Source organism: Elgaria multicarinata, chromosome 11 (assembly GCF_023053635.1).
Source record: "Elgaria multicarinata webbii isolate HBS135686 ecotype San Diego chromosome 11, rElgMul1.1.pri, whole genome shotgun sequence".
Classification (NCBI taxonomy): domain Eukaryota; kingdom Metazoa; phylum Chordata; class Lepidosauria; order Squamata; family Anguidae; genus Elgaria; species Elgaria multicarinata.
This window is the reverse complement of record NC_086181.1, coordinates 47,011,679-47,039,327: the sequence shown is the minus strand read 5'-3', so window position 1 is coordinate 47,039,327 and position 27,649 is coordinate 47,011,679. Positions and strand designations below refer to the sequence as shown.

Sequence of the window (27,649 nt, the reverse complement as noted above, 5' to 3'; positions counted from 1 at the left end):
CTCTACTTCTATCAATGCAGCCCAAAATAGCATTTGCTTTTTTTGCAGCGACATCACACTGTTGGGTCATATTCAGCTTGTGATAAACAACAATTCTAATCTCTGTTAGTATTATATTTTTTTGCCTTCCTCATGCTATGTGACAAATGAATAGTCCATAAATAGTCACTTTTCAGTTCTAATCTCATGCAAGTCTTTCAAAGTGCAGTTGGTAAGGTCATGGGGTGGGTCTGGCAGGTTGGTGCTTGGTCCTTCATGGAAGTCATAAGAACATCAGAAGAGCCCTGATGCTGGATCAGACTGAGGGTCCATCCAGTCCAGCACTCTGTTCCCACAGTGGCCAAACAGTTGTCGGCCAGGAACCAACAAGGAAGGACATGGTGCAACAGCACCCTCCCACCCATGTTCCCCAGCAACTGGTGCACACAGGCTTACTGCCTCAAATACTGGAGGTAGCACACAACCATCAGGGCTACACAGAAGTATAACAAGAACATCTAGCAATAACAAACCAACAACTCTACCTCCCTCCGCAACCCCCCCCCCAAAATATATATTTAAAAGAACAAAATGTAATTATGGAAATTAAGGATCAGAAAAAGAAACACTGTGATGCACATAAACTACATGGAGTTCAGATGTAACATATAAGCTGCAAATGATATGGTTATGAAGCGTGTAATACAATTGTGTGTTTTCTTTTTTTCCAATGAAATCCCAAATGTTTTAAAGTTGTAAAAGAAAGCAGATTGAAAAACAATTAGAGCAATGCTGCAGGTGTGCATGTAGACTTGAGAAGATACTCAGAGCTGAACAGAAAGCTTAGAATTCCCCTCATTCATGTTCACAGAATTTGTTGCTTATTATGAAACACAAAGACACACACACACACACACACAAACAAACAAACAAACACACGCACACTAACCATAATATTTTTAAAAAATAATATATTGACCCAATGCATTGCTATTAAGGTGTTTGCTGGCAATACATGTGTTAAGTACAATCCAAATTAATTAATTAATTAACTAATCACTACTGATCTTATTAGGAAAAAGCATATATGTACCAAAAATTAGTGAATTTTGAATGAGCTCAAAATAACACAATGAAGTGGCCATTTCAACATAGCGACTGGGCTCACAGCACAAAACATACAGACATATGGATAACATATATTACTTCAGTGGTCAAAACTTTTCTTAATCGAATTTGTTTCATTATTCCTGCAACAGGGGAAAAACAACAACCCCCTCTTTTGTAGGGCTTAAAATTAGCAAAGTAAATTAGTCACAAAAACAACAATTTAGGTAGCAATCCTGCACCCCCTAGACAGTGAGCTTCATCACACCAGCATTATACTGTGTAATCAGTGCAAATTGCATGCAAAGGACTCAGAAGTTTCCCACCTTATAATCTGCTTTGATTGTGAAGTACTCCCAGGCATCCTGCCTTAATTGTGCAATAAAGCAAAAAGATTCGCCGTATTTAGCCCCTACATTTTGAGCGTATCTTCCGAGCCGCTGCTGGGGCGCAGGGGCAGGATTTTAAATAAATGCTTACATCTGCATAAGCTTTAAAGATAAAGTTACCAAAATCGGCACAGTAATAGATATTAGGGGGCGCTTTAACCGTACCAAATTTGAATTGAATTGGGTCATCCGTTGATTTTTTATGATTTTTTTACATTTCCCCCCTTAAACTCACTTCCTGGTATGCAAAGGATTTCTGTCGCCCAGTAGCAAAAACAACAACAACCGCGAAAGCTTAGCGCTACGGGGATAATCCGAGGGAAGCAGGTACGGGGGATGAAGCTCAGTGTCTGGGGAGCCATAGGATAGTTTGCATTCCCCGATCCGAGGTCAGAGGCAGCACTCTGACCACGGAGTGGGGAACTGGAGGTCCAATCACCCCTCCCCATTGCTGCCGGTGCAGAACAAATTGTGCCGGTTGCCCTCTGAGATCAGGAAAGCGACCTCGGAGGAGGCATTTTGGTGGGCGGGGAGGGGCGGAGACTGGAGAGGCCAGGATGCGAGCTATCCAGAGGCCTCCCCAGCCTCCGTCCCTCCCCCATCTGAAATGCCCCAGCATTTTTTGCCAGCTAGACAGGCAAAAAATGCAGTGTGGGAGGTTGGAGAGGCACAGACCTGTAAAGGTTGACTGTAACCCTCTAAGTTCAGGAGCTTACAATCATTGGGGTGCACCCTATAGGACTGCACCCTTATTTATTTATTATTGTATGTATATCCCGCCTTTTTTCCTCCAAGGAACCCAAGGCGGCGTACATAATCCTCCTCCTCTCCATTTTACCCACCCAACAACAACCCTGTGAGGTAGGCTGGGCTGAGAGTCTGTGACTGGCCCAAAGTCACCCAGTGGGAACTTGAACCCAGATCTCCCGACTCCCAGTCCAACATTCTAGCCACTACACCACACTGGCTCCCAATTATGCTGTGGAAGGATTTTCATTACTATTTCTGCTACCTTATACATATAACTCAAAGTCAGGAGTTAGCTGTTCATTTCTTTTTGACTGATTCTCATGAAACACACTTCACTGGAAAGTTCTTGACACAAAAATTCCATGAATAACAACAGTTTTCACTTTAATGCGAAGTCAAAAGTTTATTTATGTCCATAAAGTGTTTCAAAACAACAGCACCATACCAGATTTATTGGGAGTTAGCTGGGCATCCCTTTTTTAACTGACTTCCTGTTGACCAATTCTCTTGAAACACACCATACTTCACTGGAAAGCTTTTGAAATGCAGATTCCGCAAGTAACAACAGTTTGCACTAAAAGCAAAGTCAGGAGTTTATTTTTATCCATAAAGCTTTTTTCTTTTCTTTTCTTTTTTAAGAATTAGGCAATCTTTTATAACAATGTACTATAGAGTTTTGTTTTTAATACGAAAAAGTTGTATAATCAAATGGACATAATTAATAGCAAATCGGAGCAAAATGAAATAGGAACCCCCAAAGTCTCTGTATGGATTTATAGATGCAGGAGGATGTACAATGATGTGTCATTAAAATATGGCCTGTAAACAAACCATGAATTGTCAACTTGTTTGTTCCAGCAGGCCTTTGGAGAGTAATTTGGTCCTCCATCTATGTTAATGACTTATAATTTTGTTGTGTATTTTAAACGTGTTTTTTTTTTTTTTTACATTTCTTTTCCTAGGTTTTACAATGTATGTTTTAAACTTTGTAAGACTGCCTTGAGGCCCAGTATTGGGCAAAAGGCGGGATACAAATTTATTTATTTATTTATTTATTTATTTATTTATTTATTTTTATTTATTACATTTCTATACCGCCCAACAGCCGAAGCTCTCTGGGCGGTTCACAAAAATTAAAACCGTAATAAAACAACCAACAGGTTAAAAGCACAAATACAAAATACAGTATAAAAAGCACAACCAGGATAAAAACCACACAGCAAAATTGATATAAAATTAAAATTCAGAGTTAAAACAGTAAAATTTAAATTTAAGTTAAAATTAAGTGTTAAAATACTGAGAGAATAAAAAGGTCTTCAGCTGGCGACGAAAGGAGTACAGTGTAGGCGCCAGGCGGACCTCTCTGGGGAGCTCATTCCACAACCGGGGTTTCACAGTGGAGAAAGCCCTCCTCCTAGTAGCCACCTGCCTCACTTCCTTTAGAATAATAATAATAATAATAATAATAATAATAATAATAATAATAATAACAACTCCTCTCTGCTGCCAGGTGGGGAACTCGGTTTCACTACCTCCGCTCAAGTTTCTGGACTTCATCTGTAATATTGTCTCTGACTGCTCTGCTCTTGACAAGCAATTCCTGAAGGACATTCACAAGTACAACAGTGCCTTAGGCTTATGCTTCCTTCTATGCACCTTCTATGCACAGCCACGAAGTCCTGGTCCGTGTTCAAGGTACAAGGTTGAGTTTACCATCTTGAACGCCCACACTAGAGGCCTTCAAGAAGCAGCTGGACAGCCATCTGTCAGGGATGCTTTGAAGTGGATTCCTGCATTGAGCAGGGGGGGGGGCTGGATTCGATGGCCTTGTGGGGCCCTTCTGACTCTACTACTCTATGATTGGATGGGCACTTTGCAGTCGGATGAGACTCCAAGCTACGGTCAGCTGTACCTTCTTGACACGGACGAGGCAAGAACAGTACACTGGACAGCAACTTGCCGGAGTCACTCGTGAATCTGCTAGTTAATGTTAACCCAGACACTAACGAGTACCGGAATGTCTGTGAAATCCTTGTGCGCATGGACGCTGGACGTGCACCAATGTACATACCACTGTGCTTCCATCACGACTGCAGAAGCACGAACGCAATGGTGCACTCCGGATGCTCAAACGTTCCCCGTGCCTCTGAAATTGCTGTTGTGTTTGTTACCTCTGAGCCTCGTGTGGTGCAGAGTGGTAAGCGGCAGTTACTGCAGCTGAAACTCTCCCCACGGCCTGAGTTCGATCCCAGCGGAAGCTGGTTCTCAGGCAGCTGGCTCAGGTTGACTCAGCCTTCCATCCTTCTGAGGTCGGTAAAATGAGTACCCAGCTTAGCTGGGGGAAAGGCAGCCGTGACTGGGGAAGGCCATGGCGAACCACCCCGCTACAAAGTCTGCCAAGAAAACGTCAGCGAAAGCAGGCGTCCCTCGAGGAGTCAGCAATGACTCAAGTGCTTTGCACAAGAGGTTCCTTTCCTTGTTACCTCTAGCTGATCGTTGTCTGATGGTATACCCTAAAGGTCATAGGTGTGTGCAAGAGGTGTGCCGGGTGTGAGAGCCCTCCAGTGGCTCGCCGGCTGCTCCCCCCCCCAAAAGAACCGCTGCCTTCAAGAGAGCACCATTGCTCCTGGCAACAGGAACGAAAAGGAATTGCTCTTCTCTGCCGGGAGTCGTGCCCCCTCGGCCACTAGCTGAGGGGCTTGAGCAGCTGCCGTCACACAAGCTGAATACGTTTAATAAATAAATGAATAAAAATAAGGTCCTTTATGATTGAGTATTCAATAAATGTTCACCTTTTAAAAAAATTCCCTGGGTGCATAACCTCATGAAATGTACTGTGTGCACACCTATGCTAAAAGGGGACAGTGCCACAAGAGCTCACATGGAGAATCATGGCAACCCTTTGGTTTACTCTTCGCTGCACTTTCCTGGATCATGTCCTGGCATGGCACACAATGCAGCCAGGCCACGCAACGTGGCATCACTCTGCCTACACCTGTCTTCTGCCGTGGGCATCGCTTTGCTGCCAGGAGGCGTGGGTGCTCGTGGGCAAACCTCAAGAGCCAAGTGGTCGATGTCCCAAAACACAGCCATGGCCGTGGCCGTGGCCGTGGCCGTGGCCGCCCTGGAGTGGGCACCAAGAACATGGTGTTTAAGGAAGTCTTGCAAAAACGCAAGATGTAAGACTTTGAATGGTTCAATCAATGCAGGTTGTTAAGTTAAACTTTTTGCTTGATTTGAATTTTCTCTGCGAACAACTTGTGCTTTAAAAAAAAACACATCTGGAAGAAAAAAGGAAAATGTTTAGAACTACCAGAGTCAAACAGGTTTAAACTGTCCATTTCCCCATTACTCTTGCTTTCTTGCTTCTGACTGTGTTCTCTGTAAGGACGCAAAAGAGGAACTGTCTTCCCTTCCTGTATTCACAAAAATAAAACTCAAACTTTTGGAGCCATTAAACCTGAATAAACGCACGAAAGCTTTTAATAAATGTTTTTTTAGTCCAGAGATACCAATCTTAAAATTGTTTCGAAACATTAAAATAGGTAGTGTTTGTTTTTTAATGAAGAACAATTTCTTTCTGCATGTGCTCAGAGGCACTGTTCTTACTTCCTCTTTGTTTCAATCCCCCTTGTCATCTCTGTCGTCTGTCCTCTTAGAAAAGAGGAAGAACAATTTGGAATATAAAAGGCTGTGGTGATGATCTGATGTTCTCTTTAAAACTGTATTTTTTTCCTTTTCGCCCAAGCGGGAAAGAATGCAATTATAAAATTCTACCTATGCCAGAATATTAAACTCAAGCTTCTCAGGTAAGCAATTCATGGTTTTCTAACCTGCCTCCTTCCCCATTGCACCTTTATTCAATGCTTATTCTTCAAACGTTCCGATTCTGTTCCAACTATTCTCAGACACTAAGGAAAGAAAAGGATTGGTTCCTCATTCTCTGGTTCTTTACACTACATTATACCTGGAGATGGGATTTTTTAACGGTGTACTGATGTTATATTTTTAAACTTTGAAAGGTTTACTGATATACTACTTTAAAAAAAATGTATGATATAGTTATGTAACATTAGGGTGACCATATGAAAAGGAGGTCTGGGCTCCTGTATCTTTAACAGTTGTATTGAAAAGGGAATTTCTGCAGGTGTCGGAGAATCTGGGGAAATTTCCTCTTCATCACACCAGTTAAAGCTGCAGGTGCCCTGCCCTCTTTTAAATCTGGTCACTCTAGTATAGCTCCTGCAGCTTTCACTATTGTGATGAAGAGGAAATTTCACCAGATTCTCCATATATACAAATGTATATATGCAATATACACAAACCCAATTCAAGGTGCTGGTTTTGACCTATAAAGCCTTACATGGCTTGAGACCACAATACCTGACGGAACGCCTCTCCCGACGTGAATATACCCGGTCACTACGTTCAACATCTAAGTCCTCCTCTGGGTGCCTACTCCGAGAGAGGCTTGGAGTGTGGCAACGAGGGACAGGGCCTTTTCGGTGGTGGCCCCCAGACTATGGCGGCACACCTTAATCATCCATGTGTTTAGTTTTTAACGGTTTTTAATGCTTTATGTGTGTATGTTCTGTGTTTTAGAATTTTAAATTTTGTATACTCGTTTTTATCTCAATTCTAGAATTTCTGTAAACCACCCAGAGAGCCCTGGCTATGGGAGTGGTATATAAGTGCAATAAATAAATAAATAAATAAATAAATAAATAAAATAAATGACACCTGCTGAAATTTCCTTTTCTATGCAACTGTTAAAGATACAGGAGCCCTGTCCTCCTTTTTATATGGTCACCCTATGTAACATAAATTGACAAATGTACAGGTGGCAACATTCCATAGACACAAAATGAACAGTCACTTTCATCGGGTTCCTGTTAAATCTCAGCAAACACATAAGAAGTCTATAGGATTCATTTCCCTTCATTTTAATCCTTTTATTAAGTGGACATATGCATAGCTAATCTATCATAGGCTTGGAGGCTACTCACTGTTGGGTTGGCAGCCTACGGTTGGCCACAGGTGAGCCAATTTCATTGGCTGCCTACACACTTCTGCTCGGAATTCAAGGTGTTGGCAATGACATTTAAAGCCCTAAATTACGTGGGACCTCGATACTTGAGAAAGCGCCTCTCCCTACATATGCCTGCCCAAGACTTGAGATCCATTGGAGGAGCTCTCATCCACGTCCCACCAATGCGAGACATATTCTATGGTGGGATGTGGGAGAGGGCCTTCTCTGTTGTGGTACTCCGACTGTGGAATGCCCTCCCCTTGGAGGCCCGACTGGTGTCAACGCCGACTTTATTCCGGCACCAAGTAAAGACATGGCTTTTTAACAAAGCCTTTGATGGCTAAATTCACCAAACTTGCACATTGTTTTAATTTAGGATGACCCTATGAAAAGGAGGACAGGGCTCCTGTATCTTTAACAGTTGCATAGAAAAGGGAATTTCAGCAGGTGTCATTTGTATATATGGAGAACCTGGTGAAATTCCCTCGCCATCACAGCAGTTAAAGTGCAGGCGCTATTCTGGAGTGACCAGATTTAAAAGAGGGCAGCTTTAACTGGTGTGATGAAGAGGAAATTTCCCCAGGTTCCCCATATATACAAATGACACCTGCAGAAATTCCCTTTTCAATACAAGTGTTAAAGATACAGGAGCCCTGTCCTCCTTTTCATATGGTCACCCTATTTAACTGTTTTAATTGGTTTTACTGCTTTTAAATTCTTTACTGGCCTTAGCTTGATTAATGGTTCAATTTTATTTATAGCTGTGGATATTTGTTTCATATTGTATAATTTTATCTGTACACCCCCCTGAGATCCTAGGGCTGAATACAAATGTTTTAATAATCAATAAAATAAATAGTTACTGCAGCCACCATTCGTGGGTCAGGTGGCTGCAGTAACTCCTTTTTTCTGGGCCATCCTAATGATTTCCTGTACCAATCTTCGTGTTTGCGCCCAATGCCTGTAACTGAGCCTAAAGATATTTTTGTACGTTGTCTTGGGGGTGGTTATATGGGCCTCTCCGGTGATACACATCGCCCCTAGCCTGCTTTCTGGCCTTACACTGTCAAGTGGAAATCGCAGCCCCAATGATAGCAGCTGCTTTTATTCTCAGCTGCTCTTCCAGCCCTTTTATTTCAGTGTGACACTGCATAATTCTGCGTATAAGCATGAACGAGAAATACATTTTTCTTGCAATGTTGTTATTTTTGGTAGATTTGTCTGTTTCAAGTCCAAGCAAGCGTTACAGATGCCGCACTCTCCAGACTGCCGGTAGCTGGTGGTAGGTATCCAAATACTTTCTAGTGTACAGTTGCTGTCAGCAAAAAAGAAAAAAGGGGAAAAAGCCGTAGCTGCATTACAGCAAAGTTCAAATGAGCCGCTACACCAAGCCAAAGTAAAAGGTCTAACTTTAGAAATGGAAAGAGATTGCTCATGAAAGGTGGAATCTTTCATGATTGTTGTTACAATTCAATTGTTACAATTGTTTTCATAGAATAGTAGAGTTGGAAGGGGCCTCTGAGGCCATCAAGTCCAACCCGCCTAGTAGCCACCTGCCTCACTTCCTTTAGCATAATAATAATAATAATAATAATAATAATAATAATAATAATAATAATAATAATAACAACTCCTCTCTGCTGCCAGGTGGGGAACTCGGTTTCACTACCTCCGCTCAAGTTTCTGGACTTCATCTGTAATATTGTCTCTGACTGCTCTGCTCTTGACAAGCAATTCCTGAAGGACATTCACAAGTACAACAGTGCCTTAGGCTTATGCTTCCTTCTATGCACCTTCTATGCACAGCCACGAAGTCCTGGTCCGTGTTCAAGGTACAAGGTTGAGTTTACCATCTTGAACGCCCACACTAGAGGCCTTCAAGAAGCAGCTGGACAGCCATCTGTCAGGGATGCTTTGAAGTGGATTCCTGCATTGAGCAGGGGGGGGGGCTGGATTCGATGGCCTTGTGGGGCCCTTCTGACTCTACTACTCTATGATTGGATGGGCACTTTGCAGTCGGATGAGACTCCAAGCTACGGTCAGCTGTACCTTCTTGACACGGACGAGGCAAGAACAGCACACTGCAGAAATCAGCCTTAAAGCATACCTGACAGATGCTTGTCCAGCTGCCTCTTGAAGGCCTCTAGCGTGGGAGAGCCCATCACCTCCCTAGGCAACTGGTTCCATTGTCGTACTGCTCTAACAGTCAGGAAGTTTTTCCTGATGTCCAGCCGGAATCTGACTTCCTGTAACTTCAGCCCATTACTCCGTGTCCTGCACTCTGGGAGGATCGAGAAGAGATCTTGGCCCTCCTCTGTGTGACAACCTTTCAAGGACTTGAAAGGGTATATTCTAAACAGTCTCTTTAGCTATTGAGTCTATTCTTAACGCTCTGTGTTTTAGCTGTTTATAGCAGTTACAACTCAAATTACATATAATGAAATCAACAACAAAGCAGGCCAGCCACCTACACAAAGGTGATGAGGTGTCCAATTTAGATTGCTTTCCCTCCTCTTATTCTCTTTAGATTCCTGCTCTCTTACCAGCATTTTTGACTGGGAATGACTGTGCATCGTACGCTTGCGGGTTTTTGTCCCCTGAGATGGGGCGAGGGGGTGGGGGCGAAACACTTCCGGCCAACTCCTGCCTGGCTACAGACAGTACCACTCTCCCTCCAAATGGCTGCACTGGCTGCAGATTATTTATTTATTTATTTATTACATTTCTATACCGTCCAATAGCCGGAGCTCTCTGGGCGGTTCACAAAAAGATGATGGGAGTTGTAGTTCAAGGCAGCAGAAGGGCACCAGGTTGGGGAAAGTCTGGTTTAGGTAAAAGAGAGAGTCAAGTGCAGGTGTGAAATGACAGGAAAAAGTTGAAGTTCACTAAGCAGGAGAAGGAGAAATAAGACGTAGCAAAGGGAGCTGACAAACCAGTTCTAAATTTATCCTCTCCTAGAGAGACGTATATAATCTCAGCATTGCATGTCCCCAGAGGTTCCGTGAGTGAAGGCACAGCTCAGTTTCAGCCCCAAAGATTGTGTGTGTGTGCGTGTGTGCGTGCGTGTGTGTGTGTGTGTGTGAGTGTGTGTGACTTGGGGAAAAAGAATCAAGGAGCCTGGTGTAGCCAGTGTTCTGAGCAGGATGGTGTGGAGAGAGCTTCTAGGTACCCCCGGCACACTTGATGTTCATCATCACCTACACAGAGGGCCAACAGCCCAGTGAGGTGGAACAAGAGGTGTGATTTAGAACAATTGCCTCTTGGATTTCAGCTCCTCTAAATGAGTGATTTATTGCACATTCATGATTGGCTACTCACAGAAGTTTTTGGGGTCAATTTCATGTGGTCGTCAACAACCAGGACGTCTCCTGCAGAAGCCTCTAGAAATCCTGAGATAAAACAAACCACTGTTAAAGTCTTAACAGCTGGGAAACAGCAGGCTCTCCCACCACTAGATGGCATTATCTCAATAGAACTCAATGGAACTGAACCGAGGGGAAGTATTCAATTCAAACCCTTGTTGCCCCTCTCCTCCCATGTAATGCAGTCCACAGCAATCATGCCAAAGAAACAGGAAGAAGAGAAGCCCCGCGTAAACAATGCAATTTCTCTTAATGAAGAGATGCTCTTAGTCTCAGATGGGATTTAACTAAGGCAGCTGTCTCCAACTTGCTTCTCTCCAGATGTGGTGAGTCCAACTCCCAGCATTCCCCAGGCTGCCCTTATGCTACGATCATCACCTGAGGCCTTCTTCCAAGTGTCTCAGAGGGTGGCAACATGGGAAAGGGCCTTTTTGATAGTAGCCCCCTGAGTATGGAATGCTCTCCTCAGCGAGGCCTAACATTGTCATCTTTCCAGTGTCAGGGGAAGGCTGTCCTCTACTCCCAGGCATTTAGCAGCAGCATACAAGAGGGCTTTGAACAGGTCCTGGGTTTTATTGCTGTTGTTGATTGTGTAAAATTGTTATGTTTTGGGACATAACTTGCATAATAATAATAATAATAATAATAATAATAATAATAATATAAATTTTTTTCTTACCCGCCTCTCCATTTTGATCGAGTTGGGGAACAACAGTAAATATAAAATACATAAACCTGAATTGAAATATAATATACATTGTTAAAACGCCCTAAAAACATTTTAAAAACATCCTAAAATTCCACTGGATAGGCCTGCTGGAAGGGATCCGTCTTTATAGCTTTCTTGAATGCTAATAAACTGTTAAGTTGGCGAGTCTCCTCTGGCAGGCCATTCCACAATCTGGGAGCAGCAGAAGAGAAAGTCCTCTGGTCTAAGGGCCTTATGTTATTACATTGTATATTAGGGTTTTAATCTTTGTAAACTGCCCAGAGAGCTCTGGCTATTGGGAGGTACAGAAACGTAATAAATGAATGAAAGAATGAACGAATGAGCCAGGCTTGTGTCCAGCTACAATAAAATAATAATAATAATAATAATAATAATAATAATAATAATAATAATAATAATAAATATATTTATTTGTTACCCGCCTCTCCCTCTGGATCGAGGCGGGGTACAACACAAATGAAAACACCATAAAATACATACAACTAATTCAAATGTTTAAAACCAGTGCATCATTAAAAGCAGCACACCATTAAAAAAGGCATCTTAAACTGAATGAATGAATGAATGAATGCCCCTGGTTGTGCTTCTCAAAGGCGAATGGTGCCTCTGCTTGCCCTTGGCGGTGTGTCTCTGGGGTGTGGGCGTGGTGGGGGTCCCATTTCAAGGTGGATGTTGAGCCTACTCATTTCCTTGGGAGGGCTCAGGCCAGGGGGGGCGAGGTGGATTAAGACCTATCAAGATGCAGAGGCCCTGTACATAAAAATAAAGAGGGGAAAAAAGGTGTATTACATTATACCGTATTTCTTCGATTGTAAGATGCCATCGATTGTAAGACGCACACTAATTTCAGTACCACCAACAGAGGAAAAAAACCTTAAGACACACCCGCGATTCTAAGACGCAGCCCATTTTTAGAGATGTTTATATGGGGGGAAAAGTGCATCTTGGAATTGAAGAAATAGGGTAATAGGAAGGGTAATGAAAGGGTACCACCCAGTGTTAGATAGCGTGACCATATAGAAAGGAGGACTGTGCTCCTGTATCTTTAACAGTTGCATAGAGAAGGGAATTTCAGCAGGGGTCATTTGTATATATAGAGAACCTGGTGAAATTCCCTCTTCATCACCACAGTGAAAGCTGCAGGAGCTATACTAGAGTGACCAGATTTAAAAGAGGGCAGGGCACCTGCAGCTTTAACTGCTGTTCTTCATATATACAAATGACACCTGCTGAAATTCCCTTTTCAATAGAACTGTTAAAGATACAGGAGCCCTGTCCTCCTTTCCATATGGTCACTCTAGTGTTAGAAGGGTGCTTGTAACGAAACAGTGGCAGATAGCCTTCTCTGAAGATGTGTATAAAAGGACCAATACAGTAAGTTAATTTGAACTTCTTTTAAACTGGCTCTAGTTTGCGCCTATTGCCTCCAAGACTAAATGCTGCATTGCCACACTCTCTCTATCTAAGGCAGCTCTGCTGTAAGTCACTACAGACTTTAAATGGATAATGTTGTTTTTATATTGTTGTCTATATGTTTCTGATGGTTATTAAAATTTTGTATACTTTTAAAAAAATGTTTACTCTTTTTAACTGTTGTAAACCGCCCAGAGAGCTTCGGCTGTGGGGTGGTATATAAATGTAATAAATAAATAAATAAATATTTACAACATCTCTTACATCTGAGCTATCTTACACCTGAGTTATGTCCAACATATTATGAGGCCCTAAGGCAGCCTTCCTCAACCTGGGGCGCTCCAGATGTGTTGGACTGCATCTCCCAGAATGCCCCAGCCAGCAGCTGGCTGGGGCATTCTGGGAGATGCAGTCCAACACATCTGGAGCGCCCCAGGTTGAGGAAGGCTGCCCTAAGGCATGGCTTACTTGGCTTGTTCCTAAATCCGGCTCTGGCTTCAGGCTCTGTGTAGGAGCAATGAAACATTCCCCTTTCATGCAGCTGACTCATCTCTGGGATTTTGGAAAGTTCTGCATTCAACATGGAGGACAAATAATATTGACAGTTCAAAGATCATGCTGGATAGAGTGGTGAGAGTGGAGTGTGGGTGGGAGAGAGTCAGCACACAGGACTTGCACCCCAGGCAGAGACAAAGGAGAAGGTAAAGAAAGACCAATAAACTCCACATGTTTTGTTTTATAGCTATTACCCCTCCCCGAGGTCAGCCAGAAATCAGGGTGTGCATGGGACAGAGGGAAGGAGATGAGGACAGAGGGAGAGAAGGAGGTGAGGGAGAAAGCAGGGACCCTTGTGAAATCGGTGTAGGAAAAGCAAAAGGTTTAACTGTCAAAGTCATTCAAGAAAACCCAGAGTTAAGGAAATGTTGAGTGGTTGAAAATCTGGACAAGTTCAGGAAGACTGAATATGATAACTTCCCACCAAGCGTGTATTCAGTGAGATAATTTATTGCAAATCGAAATCACAATGTCTTCTGAAAGGTAAGCAGAGAGATATGGGAGGTATCTCTCTGGTATGAAAAACGTGGGGTCTGAAGTAATGTTGGCCAGACTTATTGGAATGCCAAACTTCTGCGTGAAAATTGTGCATTTGTGTCATTCTGGTCAATGAAATAGTTCACATCACAATATCATTTCCTTTTTTGAACAATCATTTGGGCTAACTTAAATTTTGAACCACTGCTTTTGGGTTATGTCACCAGCTATAGGGCTGGGTGTCAAATCACTTCCATTTGTTAATTTCAGCAGGATAATGCCAGACAAAGTGAGCCTCAATGTCTGACATTTTGACTTAAATATCTGAGTCAGTTTCAGTTTCAAAGCCAAATTTCAGGCTTAAAAAATACATTTCAAATACTAAAAAAAACCTGACTCTGTGTATTAAAAATTTGATATGCACTTTGGGTTGTTTAGGAATAAGTAATGCCAAATTAATTGTGAACTGAATTTTGTTTGAGATGGGGAACTTTAATGAAATGTTTTAAATCGGATTGCTATGATTAGCTGCACCCTCATCCTGTTAAAAGCCACAAGCAAAATTCTAGTATTCATTGCTTTTATCTATTTTTTGTTTGTTAATCTCCATAATTGTAATCCGCGTGATTGGCTGATGATAACTGAAATCCTAATTTGCAAGCCGACATTTCCTACAAAGCTGGGCATTTGGACTTTGATCTATCTAATCTGTCTGAAATATGCTCACACAATCTCTTTTTTATATGAAGAAAACTCAGGGGGCGGACAGGAGCGGGATTCCTGTCCCCATAAATGAAGTAGAGGGCTTTTTGCTGCCGTGTAATGTCCACTTAATCAACTTGAAATCATAGAATCATAGAATCATAGAATAGCAGAGTTGGAAGGGGCCTACAAGGCCATCGAGTCCAACCCCCTGCTCAATGCGGGAATCCACCCTAAAGCATCCCTGACGGATGCATGTCCAGCTGCCTCTTGAAGGCCTCTAGTGCGGGAGAGCCCACAACCTCCCTAGGGAATTGATTCCATTGTCGTACTGCTCTAACTGTCAGGACATTTTTCCTGATGTCCAGCTGGAATCTGGCTTCCTTTAACTTGAGCCCGTTATTCCGTGTCCTGCACTCTGGGAGGATCAAGAAGAGATCCTGGCCCTCCTCTGTGTGACAACCTTTTAAGTATTTGAAGAGTGCTCTCATGTCTCCCCTCCATCTTCTCTTCTCCAGGCTAAACCTGCCCAGTTCTTTCAGTCTCTCTTCATAGGGCTTTGTTTCCAGACCCCTGAACATCCTGGTTGCCCTCCTCTGAATCATCAGGGAGGTGTGCTCCAAAAAAGCTTCCACTCCAGGGGGTGATGTGGGTCGGACCAGAGACAGCACCCACAGCAGCATCAGCTGGGCAGCGCAACCCCAATACTGTTGAAACTATTGTTTTCAACACACCCTCTCACGGGTCCTGAGCTCTTCAACCTGCCCATCTCCCCCAACCGAATATATTCTGATTCCAGATTCTTCAAGTCCTCTCCAAACCACAATGATCAAGGATTATCAAGACGTTAAGTCCCTGGACACAGAGGACGAAGGTGACATTTATCTCAGAAGAGGTACGTTCGTTCGTTCGTTGTTCGCTCCTTCCGGGGCTACCATTATGATTTATACTGGTGTTTTAAATTTGCAATTTTGCATTGCTGCTGTTTTTATCTGGTTGAGCTTTTATATTGTATTTTATATTATGGTTTTATACTGTTGTTTTATACTTTGAATGGTTTTAATTTTTGTGAACCGCCCAGAGAGCTCCGGCTATTGGGCGGTATAGAAATGCAATAAATAAATAAATAAATAAATAAATATTGTAAGAACATTAGAAGAACCATTCTGGATCAGACCAAAAGCCTATATCGTTCAGGATACTGTTCACATTATGGCCAGCCTGATGCCTTGGAACGCCCACAGGCAGGGATGTTGTTGAGTCAGGGATCACAGGGGTGCAGCCCCCCCCTTCTTTATGAGCAGGGACGCTGAGGTCATCTGTCACCCCCCTCAGAGTTCCTTGCATTCCGCTGAGCCTAGCTGCAATTCTCACAATAGCTTGGGGGGAAATGACTTCTCCCAACAGTAATACATTGCTTCCTATTGTAATGCAAAGTAAGTTTCAGAGGCTTGGTCTTGAATGGGTGATTAAGACCCATTTAATTTAGAAAAGACTTAAGATGGAGAGAAAACTGCTAGTATTTTTTCTGAACTGCCCAGAGAGCTTCAGCTACTGCAGGGCTCAGTCCTGGGCCCAGGGCTCTTCAACATTTTTATTAATGATTTGGACGAGGAGGTGCAGGGAACGCTGGTCAAGTTTGCAGATGACACAAAATTGGGTGGGATAGCAAATACCCTGGGAGACAGAAACAAACTTCAAAGTGATCTTGATAGGCTGGAGTGCTGGGCTGAAAACAACAGAACGAAATTTAATAGGGATAAATGCCAAGTTCTACATTTAGGAAAAACAAACTGAATGCACAGTTTCAAGATGGGGGATACTTGGCTCAGCAATACTACAAACGAGAAGGATCTTGGAATTGTTGTAGATCGCAAGCTGAATATTAGTTAAAGCTGCAGGAGCTATACTAGAGTGACCAGATACAAAAGAGGGCAAGGCACCTGCAGCTTTAACTGTTGTGATGAAGAGGGAATTTCACCAGGTTCCCCATATATACAAACGACACCTGCTGAAATTCCCTTTTCATAGAATCATAGAATCATAGCAGAGTTGGAAGGGGCCTACAAGGCCATCGAGTCCAACCCCCTGCTCAATGCAGGAATCCACCCTAAAGCATCCCTGACAGAGGGTTGCCCAGCAATACAACTGTTAAAGATACTGGAGCCCTGTCCTCCTTTTCATATGGTCAGCCTAACCTGTGCATCATCATCATCATCATCATCATCATCGTATATTTCTTACCTGCCTCTCCACTTGGATCGAGGCAGGGAACAACAATGAATATAAAACACATTAAAAACTGATTAAAAACATAACATACATGTTTAAAACATCCTTAAAACATCCTAAAATGATCCTAAAATTTCACTGGGTAGGCCGAAGAGATCAGTCTTTATGGCTTTCTTAAATGCTAAAAGATTGTCAAGTTGATGAATCTCCTCCGGCAGGCCGTTCCACAGTCTGGGAGCAGCAGAGGAAAAGGTCTTCTGGGTGATACCTGTCAGCCTAGTTTTGGTTGACTGAAGTAGATTCTTCCCAGAGGACTTGAGTGTGTGGGGCGGATTGTCCGGGAGAAGGCGGTCTCACAGGCAGCCTGGACCCAAACCATGTAGGGCTTTAAAGGTGATAACCAACACTTTATACTTCGCCGGGAAACTATTTGGCAGCCAGGGAAGAGAGTCCCTTTTCTGCTCATGTTCGCTAGCAACGGATATATAGAGACATATGGCCTCTGAAATCGACAAGTAGCCCTGGATCTGATAGTCTTTTAAAGTCCTCCAAGAGAGCAGCGATCACTGCATGACCCTTCGTATAGTACAAGCATTTTGGATTGTCGTCTGATGCATCCCTCGCATACTTTTTCGGTACCGTCTCCCCAGGCCCTGTGTTGGCAGCTCCGGCTCAGTCATGGGGGCGACGTGTCTGTTCTGGCCGGCGCCTGATTCTCATCCTGCTGGGTTTCATCTGCATCTTTGTCATCTCAACCGTCGCATTTGGCTTCACCGGTGAGTGGTCCAGCGGGAAACACATCAAACTGTGGGGTGGGGTGTGGTGTGGGTGGCAAAGAGCGGAAGAAGGCCATTGCGTAAGAGCAAGGAACCAGCACTGGCCATGTTGCCTGACGGTGCGGCCTGCCTACAAAGGACCCCTGCTGAAGTTCCCTTTTCAACACAACTGTTAAAGATTCAGAAGCCCTGTCCTCCTTTCCATAGGGTCACCCTAGCACCTTATCCAGTACTACTGAGGCTTTTCAGGGTTCCTGTGCCTTTAATGAGAAGCTTCCTCCTTACAGATTCTGCCTCTTTTAGTTCTCCCAATTCAGCAAAAGATTGCTGATGCCCCAACCTCTTGATTAGCCAGCTTCTGCTTCTTTATCTGCATCAGCTTTCCTCATTCTAGGGCGCAAGTTTGACTCTGGTTTATCGGGGATGCAGGAAGATTTCAAAAGTGTGAATCACACGCTCTTTGTGGAGTTAGCTGCCCTGAAACGAAAAGGTGAGTCCAGGAAGCGTGGCTTTTAGCCGCTGAAAGAGAGGAAAAAAGGTGGAATCAAGGAATGCATTTGGGTTTTTTGTTGGTGGGGGGTGGGGGGGAAGGAACAAAAGCCTAATGAGAAACCGGCATGGACAGTTTTGAACATGGTTGAAAATGGATCTGTTCCCCGTTCGGCCATCTGAGTAATGGTTAAAAACAATGACACATAGTCGCCACAAAGCCTGTGTGAGAATCAGCAGGACAATATTGATTCCCATAGGCGTGCGCAAGGGGTGTGCCGGGTGTGCCCAGGCACACCCTAATGTCTCAAGCAATAAGCATTGAATTGAGGGGGCCACTGAGTAGGGATCCAGAGGGGGATCCAGAGGGAACGGTCCTCCAGCTGCCCTCATAAGCTCCTCCTCCAGCCAGTGTCACCACAAAGCCCCGCCTATGCTGGGCCTTGACGAGCGTCTCCACATTCCCCCCCCCCCCCCGCAACTGCCCTCTCATGGTCAGGCAAACTGAATGTGGTGCACGGCATCGGTGTCTACAGTGCTTAATAAATAAATGAATAAAAATAATGTCCTTTATGACTGTGTATTCAATAAATGTTCGCCTTAAAAAAACAACTCCCTCATGAAATGTACTGCACACGCCTATGTTGATTCAAAGGCTGGCAGCTTTGCTTTTAAAATGTTGAAATGAAATTTCCAAAGTACCTTTACAGTGGTTCCCAAACTTTTTCGGGTAACCGTCCCCTTGGTTCCACAAACTCATGCCCAGCACCCCCCTACCCTACACTATAAAAATCATTATTCAGAACAGCGGTTTTCAACGACCCACTAAGGAAGATAATGACAACAAAATTCAAAACAGTAACAATTAATAGAATATTTATTCAAAATCCAATTACATTTTTTTAGTTTATTCAATTAAACATAATTGATGAACTTGATCCAGTGATATCAGCTTTTCAAAGTCTGATAGTCATTTAGCAAAAATATTAGATATCACATTTAGTAACTAGGGTAGAGTACCTCACTAGTCTGTAAATCCTTAATGGGATGGGTGGGCTTGATGAAGTGATACCAGTTTCCCAATGTCTGGTTTAATTAAAGTCACTTAACATGAGTCTTAAATCACCATGTTTAGTAATCTGGAGTCGATTTCTTTGCTTGGAGAGAAGTAGGCAGACCACGTTAAAACCACATTCCACCAAATATGATGTTGGAAATGCAACCAGGAGCTTCTGAACCCCTCTCCATAGTGCAGGAGAGCGATCAGAAATTTCCTTCTGTAACCAAAACTCCTGGTACGGAAAAGACCACCTCGAGCGCCCCCCTGCCACCCCCTTGCCTTTTAACGCCCCCCTATGCAATCCCACCGCCCCCAAGGGGGCAGTCCCGCCCACTTGGGGAACCACTGCTGTAAAACAACCGATGAAAGCCAAATCACACGGCACCAGACCAGGAGATTAAAACACTCGACAGATAAAAGCATGAAGAGCAGCAATAAAAATAATTAAACGCCAGATAGACAGAACAGCGGACAAGTCCTCAGCAGATCACTGTTCAGGAAAAAGTTTGGGCAGACGGAAAGGTCTTAACCTGGCACATATTTCAACCAAAAAATGGGTGGACCTCTCTGGAGAGGGATGCTCCCCCATACCCCACAAAAGGCCGTCTCTCCCCAGTCCCCAGCTGCCTCACCTTGATCATAGTGGCTGCTGCTGCTGGTGGTGGTGGTAAGCTTGAATTTAGCTTGCTAACTCTCCCCTTGACCTCTTTGTGCAGAGACGGAAGATCTGCAGAAACTCACAAAGATTGACAGGCTGGTGAAAAACCTGACCGAGCAGGTGACCAAAGGTGAGCTAACTTGGAGGTATGCCAGAGGCAGCGGTGGGTTTGCCAGTGTGGCTGCGGGCGAGTCTGGGGGGTGCCGAGATCTGGATTCGGGGAGGGGGCTAAGATTAAAAAGGCCTGCCGGATCAGACCCAAAGGTCAATCTAGCCCAGGTCCTTGCTAGAGGCCAGTTAGACTGCCCCTGAAAATGGAGGATCCGCTTAGTCATGACAGTGAATAGCCGTGACAGATCTCAGCCAAATGCCTTTTATTACAGCCATAAGCACATCAGAAGAGCACTGATGCAGAATCAGACTGTCCACCTAATTTTTGTGAACTGCCCAGAGAGCTTCAGCTATTGGGCGGTATAAAAATGAAACAAACAAACAAATAAATAAATAGTCCAGCATTCTGTTCACACAGTGGCCATCCAGATGCATCAACAGGAAGTCCACAAGCAGGACACGAGTGCAATAGCACCCCCCTGCCCATGTTCCCCAGCAGCTGGTGTACGTAGGCACACACTGCCTCTGATACTGGAGGCAGCATACAGTCATGGATAGCCTTCGCCTCCTCCATGAATTTGTCCAATCCCTCTTCAAAGGTATCCAAACTGGTGGCCATCACCGCATCTTGTGGTAGTGAGTTCCATACTCTGCGCTGAATGAAGGAGGCCTTCCTTCGACGTGTCCTGAATCTGCCACCAATCAGTTTCGTGGGAGGACTCCACTGGGTTCTAGTATTATGGGAGAGGGAGGAAAATGACTCCCTATCCCTTTTCTCCAGTGGACACATGTGTCATGTGCAGAAGTCCATCCATTTGCTGGGACTGAGTCATTATATGTGCACCAGTTGCTGGGGAACATGGGCAGGAGGGTGCTGTTGCACCATGTCCTGCTTGTTCATCCTTGGCCAATGGCTGGTTGGCCACTGTGTGAACAGAGTGCTGGACTAGAGGGACCCTCGGTCTGATGTGCTGGACAACCCTCTGTCAGGGATGCTTTAGGGTGGATTCCTGCATTGAGCAGGGGGTTGGACTGGATGGCCTTGTAGGCCCCTTCCAACTCTGCGATTCTAGGATTCTACGATCCAGCATGGAACTTGTTATGTTTTTATGGCCCATTGGTTTCATTGGCTGCTGCCGCTGCACTCTAGTGTTATGGGAGACAGAGGAAAATGTCTGGATTTGAATGCATGGAGGTACATAATCAGTGAGACCTCTATTCAATGACACTCTTTCCCTGCTCCAGCGAAGACAGAGTTCCGGGATCAAATCTTTAAATTTCGGAAGAGCATCCGGACCCTGAATTGTGAGCTGGAGGACATTAAACGCAACCGAACAGGTCAGGAGTGTGTTTTGCAGGAACATAAAAGGCACCGGGTAGCTTTGTGGGCGTAGCACATTTCTACGTGAGGCTTCTATGCTGCACTTTTACTGGGGCTTTTCTTTACATGTGCTTTTTTCCTGTTTTCTCTCTCTCTGACATTCTATACCAGCCTTCCTCAACCTGGGGCGCTCCAGATGTGTTGGACTACAACTCCCAGAATGCCCCAGCCAGCTGGCTGGGGCATTCTGAGAGATGCAGTCCAACACATCTGGAGTGCCCCAGGTTGAGGAAGGCTGTTCTATACGTTTCATGACTCAGCCACTAGATGGCAGTGTGGTATAGCAGAATTGCGCAAATACGTGGAGCATTTCACCGCGACCATTCAGAGACTTTGCTCCATCTAAAAAAACTTGTGATAATGATTGCAAAGCACGGGAGAGGACGCCGTGGTGTAAAGGACCCACAAACTACCATGAGCGAGCAGTCACGAGAGCGCAATAAAAGCCTTGTGTAGAAAGGATCGTAGAGGCCTGGTGCCCTCCAGATGTGTTGGGCTGCAACTACCATCATCCCCAACTAGGATTGATGGGAGTTGTAGTCCAACACATCTGGAGGGCACATGGTTGAGGAAGGTTGGGATAGGGCATGAATGTATAAAGCAGAGGTGGAGATACAAGACTTTTTAATGTTTATTTAACTTTTTCAGAAATTGGGAGATTCGGGGTGTGGAGGAATCTGTCTTGCGAATGCACTTGGTTCACAACTCAAAATGTTCTTATTCTCGGGGTGCATCTTCTGGAAGGGAACTGGAAGCGACCTTAAAGGAAATCTAACCCAGCCCCTTGCTGCTGCAGGAAATCTCCTGCTACCTCTGAGGCCTGGTGGCTCCAATGTCAGTGGGGCGGTGAATCCACTCCAGGTTTTAGTCAGAACCAGTCAGAACTCTAATGGAGCTGTGCGGGGTCAGTAGAGAGATGAATCCGCTCCGGGTTTCAGTCAGAACTCCAATGGAGTTATCCAAGGTACGGGTAACTCCATTAGAGTTCTGACTGATTCTGACTGAAACCCGGAGTGGAATTCTCAGGATTGGAGCCCCTTGCCGCCAGTGGTTGCTGCAGCAGCCCCCTGTCCTCCAGCTGCTCCTTCCAGCAACATCAGAGTTTGGCCATGATGCAATTCTGTCGCCTTCCCTCCCTTCCTCCCTCCTCTCTCCCCCCCCTCCCAGGAAGCAAATCGAACTGCTGCCCAAAAGGATGGGATTTGTTTGCCAAGAACTGTTATTGGGTCTCCAACATGGAGAAGACCTGGGAGGAAGCCAAAGTGGACTGTGAAGATAAAGATTCCCACCTGGTGACCATCACGAGCTACCTGGAGCAAGTCAGTGGCCTGGGTTTGGCAGCTCCTGAAGTTCTGCCGGCTTTGGGGGCTTGGGAGGAAGGGGGCTGAAGGCACCGGAGTGGATTGGGGCCGGGTGGATGCAGGACCCTGCTTCCGCCTCTCCCCATGCCTGGATGCGTGGGCCTGCCTGGGTGCAACCAGGTCCTTTTGAACCCTGGACTTCCCGATCCTCTGGGCAGGGGGCGTTGCTTGGCCTGGGCACCACAGGGCCGGAGCCCCGAGCCTTTTTCCCCGGGCCCTGAGTGTCCCGTGGTGCCAAAGGAAGGGGCGTTTCCTCAGCTTAATTCCCACGCAGGGGGCAATTTCAAGGGTGACTTCAGCTGGGGAACTCTCTCCACACCACATGCTGCAACACGCACACCTATTTATTTATTTGACGTGGTTTTGATGAGAGCTTAGTTGTCAGGCTATGCCTACTGTGAAATTTAAATGTATCCTAGTCTCTCTCTCTCCGCCCCACCCTTACATTGGCATATTTAGAAGGTTACAACAACTGGGATTGTTTAGCTTGGAAAAAAGGAGGCTCAGGGGAGACCTGACAGAGGTGGACAAAATGATGCCTGGTGTGGAGAATGTGGACAGGGAGACATTTCCCCCCCTCTCTCAAAACATTAGAAGCCAACGGGGTCATCCCATGAAGCTGATGGGTGGGAGATGCAGGACAGATCAAAGGAAGTCTAAAAAGAGAGACTGAAAGAGCTGGGCATGTTGAGCCTGGAGAAGAGAAGATGGAGGGGAGACATGAGAGCACTCTTCAAACACTTAAAAGGTGGTCACACAGAGGAGGGCCAGGATCTCTTCTCGATCCTCCCAGAGTGCAGGACACGGAATAACGGGCTCAAGTTACAGGAAGCCAGATTCCGGCTGGACATCAGGAAAAACTTCCTAACTGTTAGAGCAGTGCGACGGTGGAATCAGTTACCTAGGGAAGTTGTGGGCTCTCCCACACTAGAGGCCTTCAAGAGGCAGCTGGACAAGTATCTGTCAGGGATGCTTTAGGGTGGATTCCTGCATTGAGCAGGGGGGGTTGGACTCGATGGCCTTGTAGCCCCCTTCCAACTCTGCTATTCTATGATTCTAAGTCCTTCTTCACACAGCGCAGAGTTAAACTATGGAACTCACTACCACAAGATTTGGTGATGGCCACCAATTTGGATGGCTTTAAAAGGGGGTTGGATAAATTCCTGGAGGAGACAGCTATCCATGGCTACTAGGCCTTATTATTATTAGCTACCTCCAGTATCCAAAGCGGTAAGCCTGTGTGCACCAGGTGCTGGGGAACATGGGTGGGAGGGTGCTGTTACACCCGTGTTCTGCTTGTGGGTTTCTTGTGGGCAGCTGGTTGGCCCCTGTGTGAACAGAGTGCTGGACTAGATTGCTATTTACTGTGTAATCTGTACAGCACCATGTACATTGATGGTGCTATATAAATAAATAATAATAAAATAATAATAATAATGGACCCTCGGTCTGATCCAGCCCCAGGGCTCTTCTGATGTTCTAATGTTCTCAAATTAGCATATGCACATTCATGCCTCTCTGAGCCTGGCCCCCAAATCTTTCAGGTGCCTAGCAACGCCCCTGCTAGAACCACTCCCTTTAGACGGCCATGTGGACTTCTTCCGTTGTGAAGCACAACTCATTGTTCTTCCCTCCCAACCTCACAAGCGCCACCCTTCCAAGCTTAAAAACCTGTGTACACATTCCTGACATGTTAGAACTGGAACAAAACTGTTTGCCTAACCCAGATCAAAAAGAGCAAGACTCTGAGCATGTGCAGTTTTGCTTTTTAAATTCGCCTCCATCCTAGCCCTATCCTCACTAGAACACGGGGTGGGCCAGCCCAGGCATTAACTGGTTTGCTGCTTCTGCCTTCATCTGCTGCTCTCTGGGTGACCATTTGGGACACCCTCAGGGCTGCTGGGCCCGGACATAGAATCATAGAACAGCAGAGTTGGAAGGGGCCTACAAGGCCATCGAGTCCAACCCCCTGCTCAGTGCAGGAATCCACCCTAAAGCATCCCTGACAGATGCTTGTCCAGATGCCTCTTGAAGGCATCTAGTGTGGGAGAGCCCACAACCTCCCTAGGCAACTGATTCCATTGTCGTACTGCTCTAACAGTCAGGAAGTTTTTCCTGATGTCCAGCTGGAATCTGGCTTCCTTTAACTTGAGCCCGTTCTTCCGTGTCCTGCACTCTGGGAGGATCGAGAAGAGATCCTGGCTCTCCTCTGTGGGACAACCTTTTAAGTATTTGAAGAGTGCTATCATGTCTCCCCTCCATCTTCTCTTCTCCAGGCTAAACATGCCCAGTTCTTTCAGTCTCTCTTCATAGGGCTTTGTTTCCAGACCCCTGATCATCCTGGTTGCCCTCCTCTGAACACACTCCAGCGCCCCCACCGGAACCCACCGCCACTGCTCACTCACACTTTGTATCCTCTCTGGTGTTAGCAATTTGTGGCTCAGCGCACGAAGACCCACAACACGTGGATTGGCCTGACCTATGAGAACAATGTGTGGAAGTGGGTGGACGGAACCACGTACACTGTACGCAGGATGTGAGTTTTGCCGGCTGTTATTTTTCAATATCCGTGTCCCCCCCTCCCCAACCATGCAAGGCTGCTGTTGTCCCACAACCTCCCAGGGCTCCTAGCGCAGCCTTTCCTGAGGGGTCGTGCTGGCTGGGAACGATGGGAAATGTAGTCCAACCAATCTGGAGGGCACCAGATCAGGGGAGGCTGCTGTGGTCCAGCACCCACTGCACCTTGGCGCACGTGGCTGGATCTTGCCCTGACGCGTGGCCCACGTGGGTTCTGTTTTCAGTGTAAGGCTGCGCTGCTGGAATGCGAGGTAAAGGGTGCCCCTGAGCATGTGAAGAATGCCGTTCCCTCACTGCTCACGCCAGACGTCCAGGCGCTTGCTTCTCATGACTGGGCTTCGCTTCCAAACAGGGCTTGTCTTTCTCCTCCCCTTCTGCCCATCCCTCGCTTTTGCCTAATTCTCCCGCATCGTTCAGTTCTCAGCCCAGGGGAGAGGAAGACCCGTGGCACAGGGGTGGACCCCTTGCTTTGCAGGCGGAAGACCCCCCCTCCCCGGTTCAATCCCTGGCCTTTCCAGGGAGGGCTGGGAAAACTCCTGCCTGAACCCCTGGAGAGCCGCTGCTGCCGGTCAGTGCCGTCAATCCCGGGCTCGAGGAACGCAGGCTCTGTCTCTGCCTAAGGCAGCTCCTTCTGCTCCTGTGTTCCAGAGACTGGAGGCCCGGGGAGCCCAACCTCTTCTCCTTCAGTGACTTTGGGGACGCAGCGCATTGTGCGTTCCTTTACCGCGACGGCCTGTGGAGCGACGAACGCTGCGCCCACCAGTACACCTGGATGTGCGAGATGGAGTTCAGGGCTTGAGTTGGCCGGCGGAGGGGCGGCGCGGCGCTGCCTCCCGGGGACGCTGCAGCAGCGGTGATGCGACACGGCTACTGAAGGTTGCCCCAAGTAAATAAAAGGAATGTTTGCGCAAAGAAAGCCGGCGTGGGTGCGAACGTCTGCTGCGCGAGGCCAGCTTTTCCCGCCTCATGGTTTCCTACAATCACAGCCGGCCTAGAGAAAGCAAGCCGGCACTGAGCAGGGGGTTGGACTCGATGGCCTTAGAGGCCCCTTCCAACTCTACTGTTCTATGATTCTAGGATTCTAAAGTCGGGTCCCCACTCAGCCATCGAACCCGTTTGACACAACGCCTGATCTGCAGGCAGCGGGCTGCAGGTTCCAGGCCCAGCATCTCCCACGAAGAGGGCGGGAAGCCACCGGCCGGATCCTCTGCCCAGGAAGTCAGAGAGCCGCTGCCAGTCACAGCAGGCAAGGCGATGGGCTGGATCCGGTTTCCCCCACCTGGTGCATTCCAGAGATGTTGGACTCCAACTCCCATTATCCCTAGGTTGGCTGGGGAAGGCTGGGCTAGATGGACCAATGTTCTGACTCACTAGAATGTCCAAAGCCTTTGGAAGCCCCTCTCTTGAGCCTACCTTGCAGGGTGGTAAGAATACATTGCCTCGGGCAATGCTTAATCATAGAATCATAGAACAGCAGAGTTGGAAGGGGCCTACAAGGCCATCGAGTCCAACCCCCTGCTCAATGCTGGAATCCACCCTAAAGCCTCCCTGACAGAGGATTGTCCAGCTGCCTCTTGAAGGCCTCTAGTGTGGGAGAGCCCACAACCTCCCTAGGGAACTGGTTCCATTGTTGTACTACTCTAACAGTCAGGAAGTTTTTCCTGATGTCCAGCTGGAATCTGGCTTCCTTTAAGTTGAGCCTGTTATTCCGTGTCCTGCACTCTGGGAGGATCAAGAAGAGATCCTGGCCCTCCTCTGTGGGACAACCTCTTAAGTATTTGAAGTGTGCTCTCATGTCTCCCCTCAATCTTCTCTTCTCCAGGCTACACATGCCCAGTTCCTTCAGTCTCTCTCCATAGGGCTTTGTTTCCAGACCCCTGATCATCCTAGTTGCCCTCCTCTGAACACGCTCCAGCTTGTCTGCGTCCTTCTTGAATTGTGGAGCCCAGAACTGGACGCAATACTCTAGATGAGGCCTAACCAGGGCCGAATAGAGAGGAACCAGTACCTCACGTGATTTGGAAGCTATACTTCTATTAATGCAGCCCAAAACAGCATTTGCCTTTCTTGCAGCCATATCGCACTGTTGGCTCCTATTCAGCTTGCGATGTACAACAATTCCAAGATCCTTCTCGTTTGTAGTATTGATGGGCTAGATGGAACAATGTTCTGACTCACTAGAATGTCCAAAGGCTTTGGCAGCCCCTGTCTTGAGCCTACCTTGCAGGGTGGTAAGAATACATTGCCTCAGGCAATGCTTCCAGGCTCCTTCCGCCATGCAGCTATTCCATCCTTTTCTCCTTAGCAGATTTTCTGCAGTCAGGGAAAAGATGGAACAAGCAGTGGGAAAACACAAGAGGGTTACGAGTGGAAGCTTGTGACAACTGGATGCCCATTAAAATTCTGTGCACGAGGAAACAGGATGGCAAGATGAACGCTTCATCTGGAAGCACCCCCAGGCTGGTAGCTTAACATTTGTTCTGGGTTAATTGGTGGAAAGCATTATTAAAG

At 46.0% G+C, this 27,649-nt stretch overlaps 1 protein-coding gene across 2 annotated transcripts; it reads left to right on the top strand.

Annotated features, from left to right (window-relative positions):
• Positions 1-5,959: 5,959 nt before the first annotated feature.
• LOC134406101 (asialoglycoprotein receptor 1-like) lies at positions 5,960-26,638 on the top strand. 2 transcript variants are annotated; one of them, XM_063137362.1, is made up of 9 exons: positions 5,960-6,034; positions 15,293-15,388; positions 17,376-17,501; positions 17,896-17,991; positions 19,767-19,838; positions 21,065-21,157; positions 22,368-22,519; positions 24,991-25,097; positions 25,787-26,638. In XM_063137362.1, exons 2-9 carry the CDS (start codon positions 15,319-15,321, stop codon positions 25,935-25,937), a joined length of 867 nt encoding a protein of 288 aa, XP_062993432.1. In that variant the 5' UTR covers positions 5,960-6,034; positions 15,293-15,318; the 3' UTR covers positions 25,938-26,638. The 2 variants fall into 2 exon arrangements, with proteins under 2 accessions (XP_062993432.1, XP_062993431.1); XM_063137361.1 differs by lacking the exon at positions 5,960-6,034 and adding an exon at positions 13,372-13,460 and having other exon boundaries at positions 25,787-26,637.
• The last annotated feature ends 1,011 nt before the right edge of the window (positions 26,639-27,649 follow it).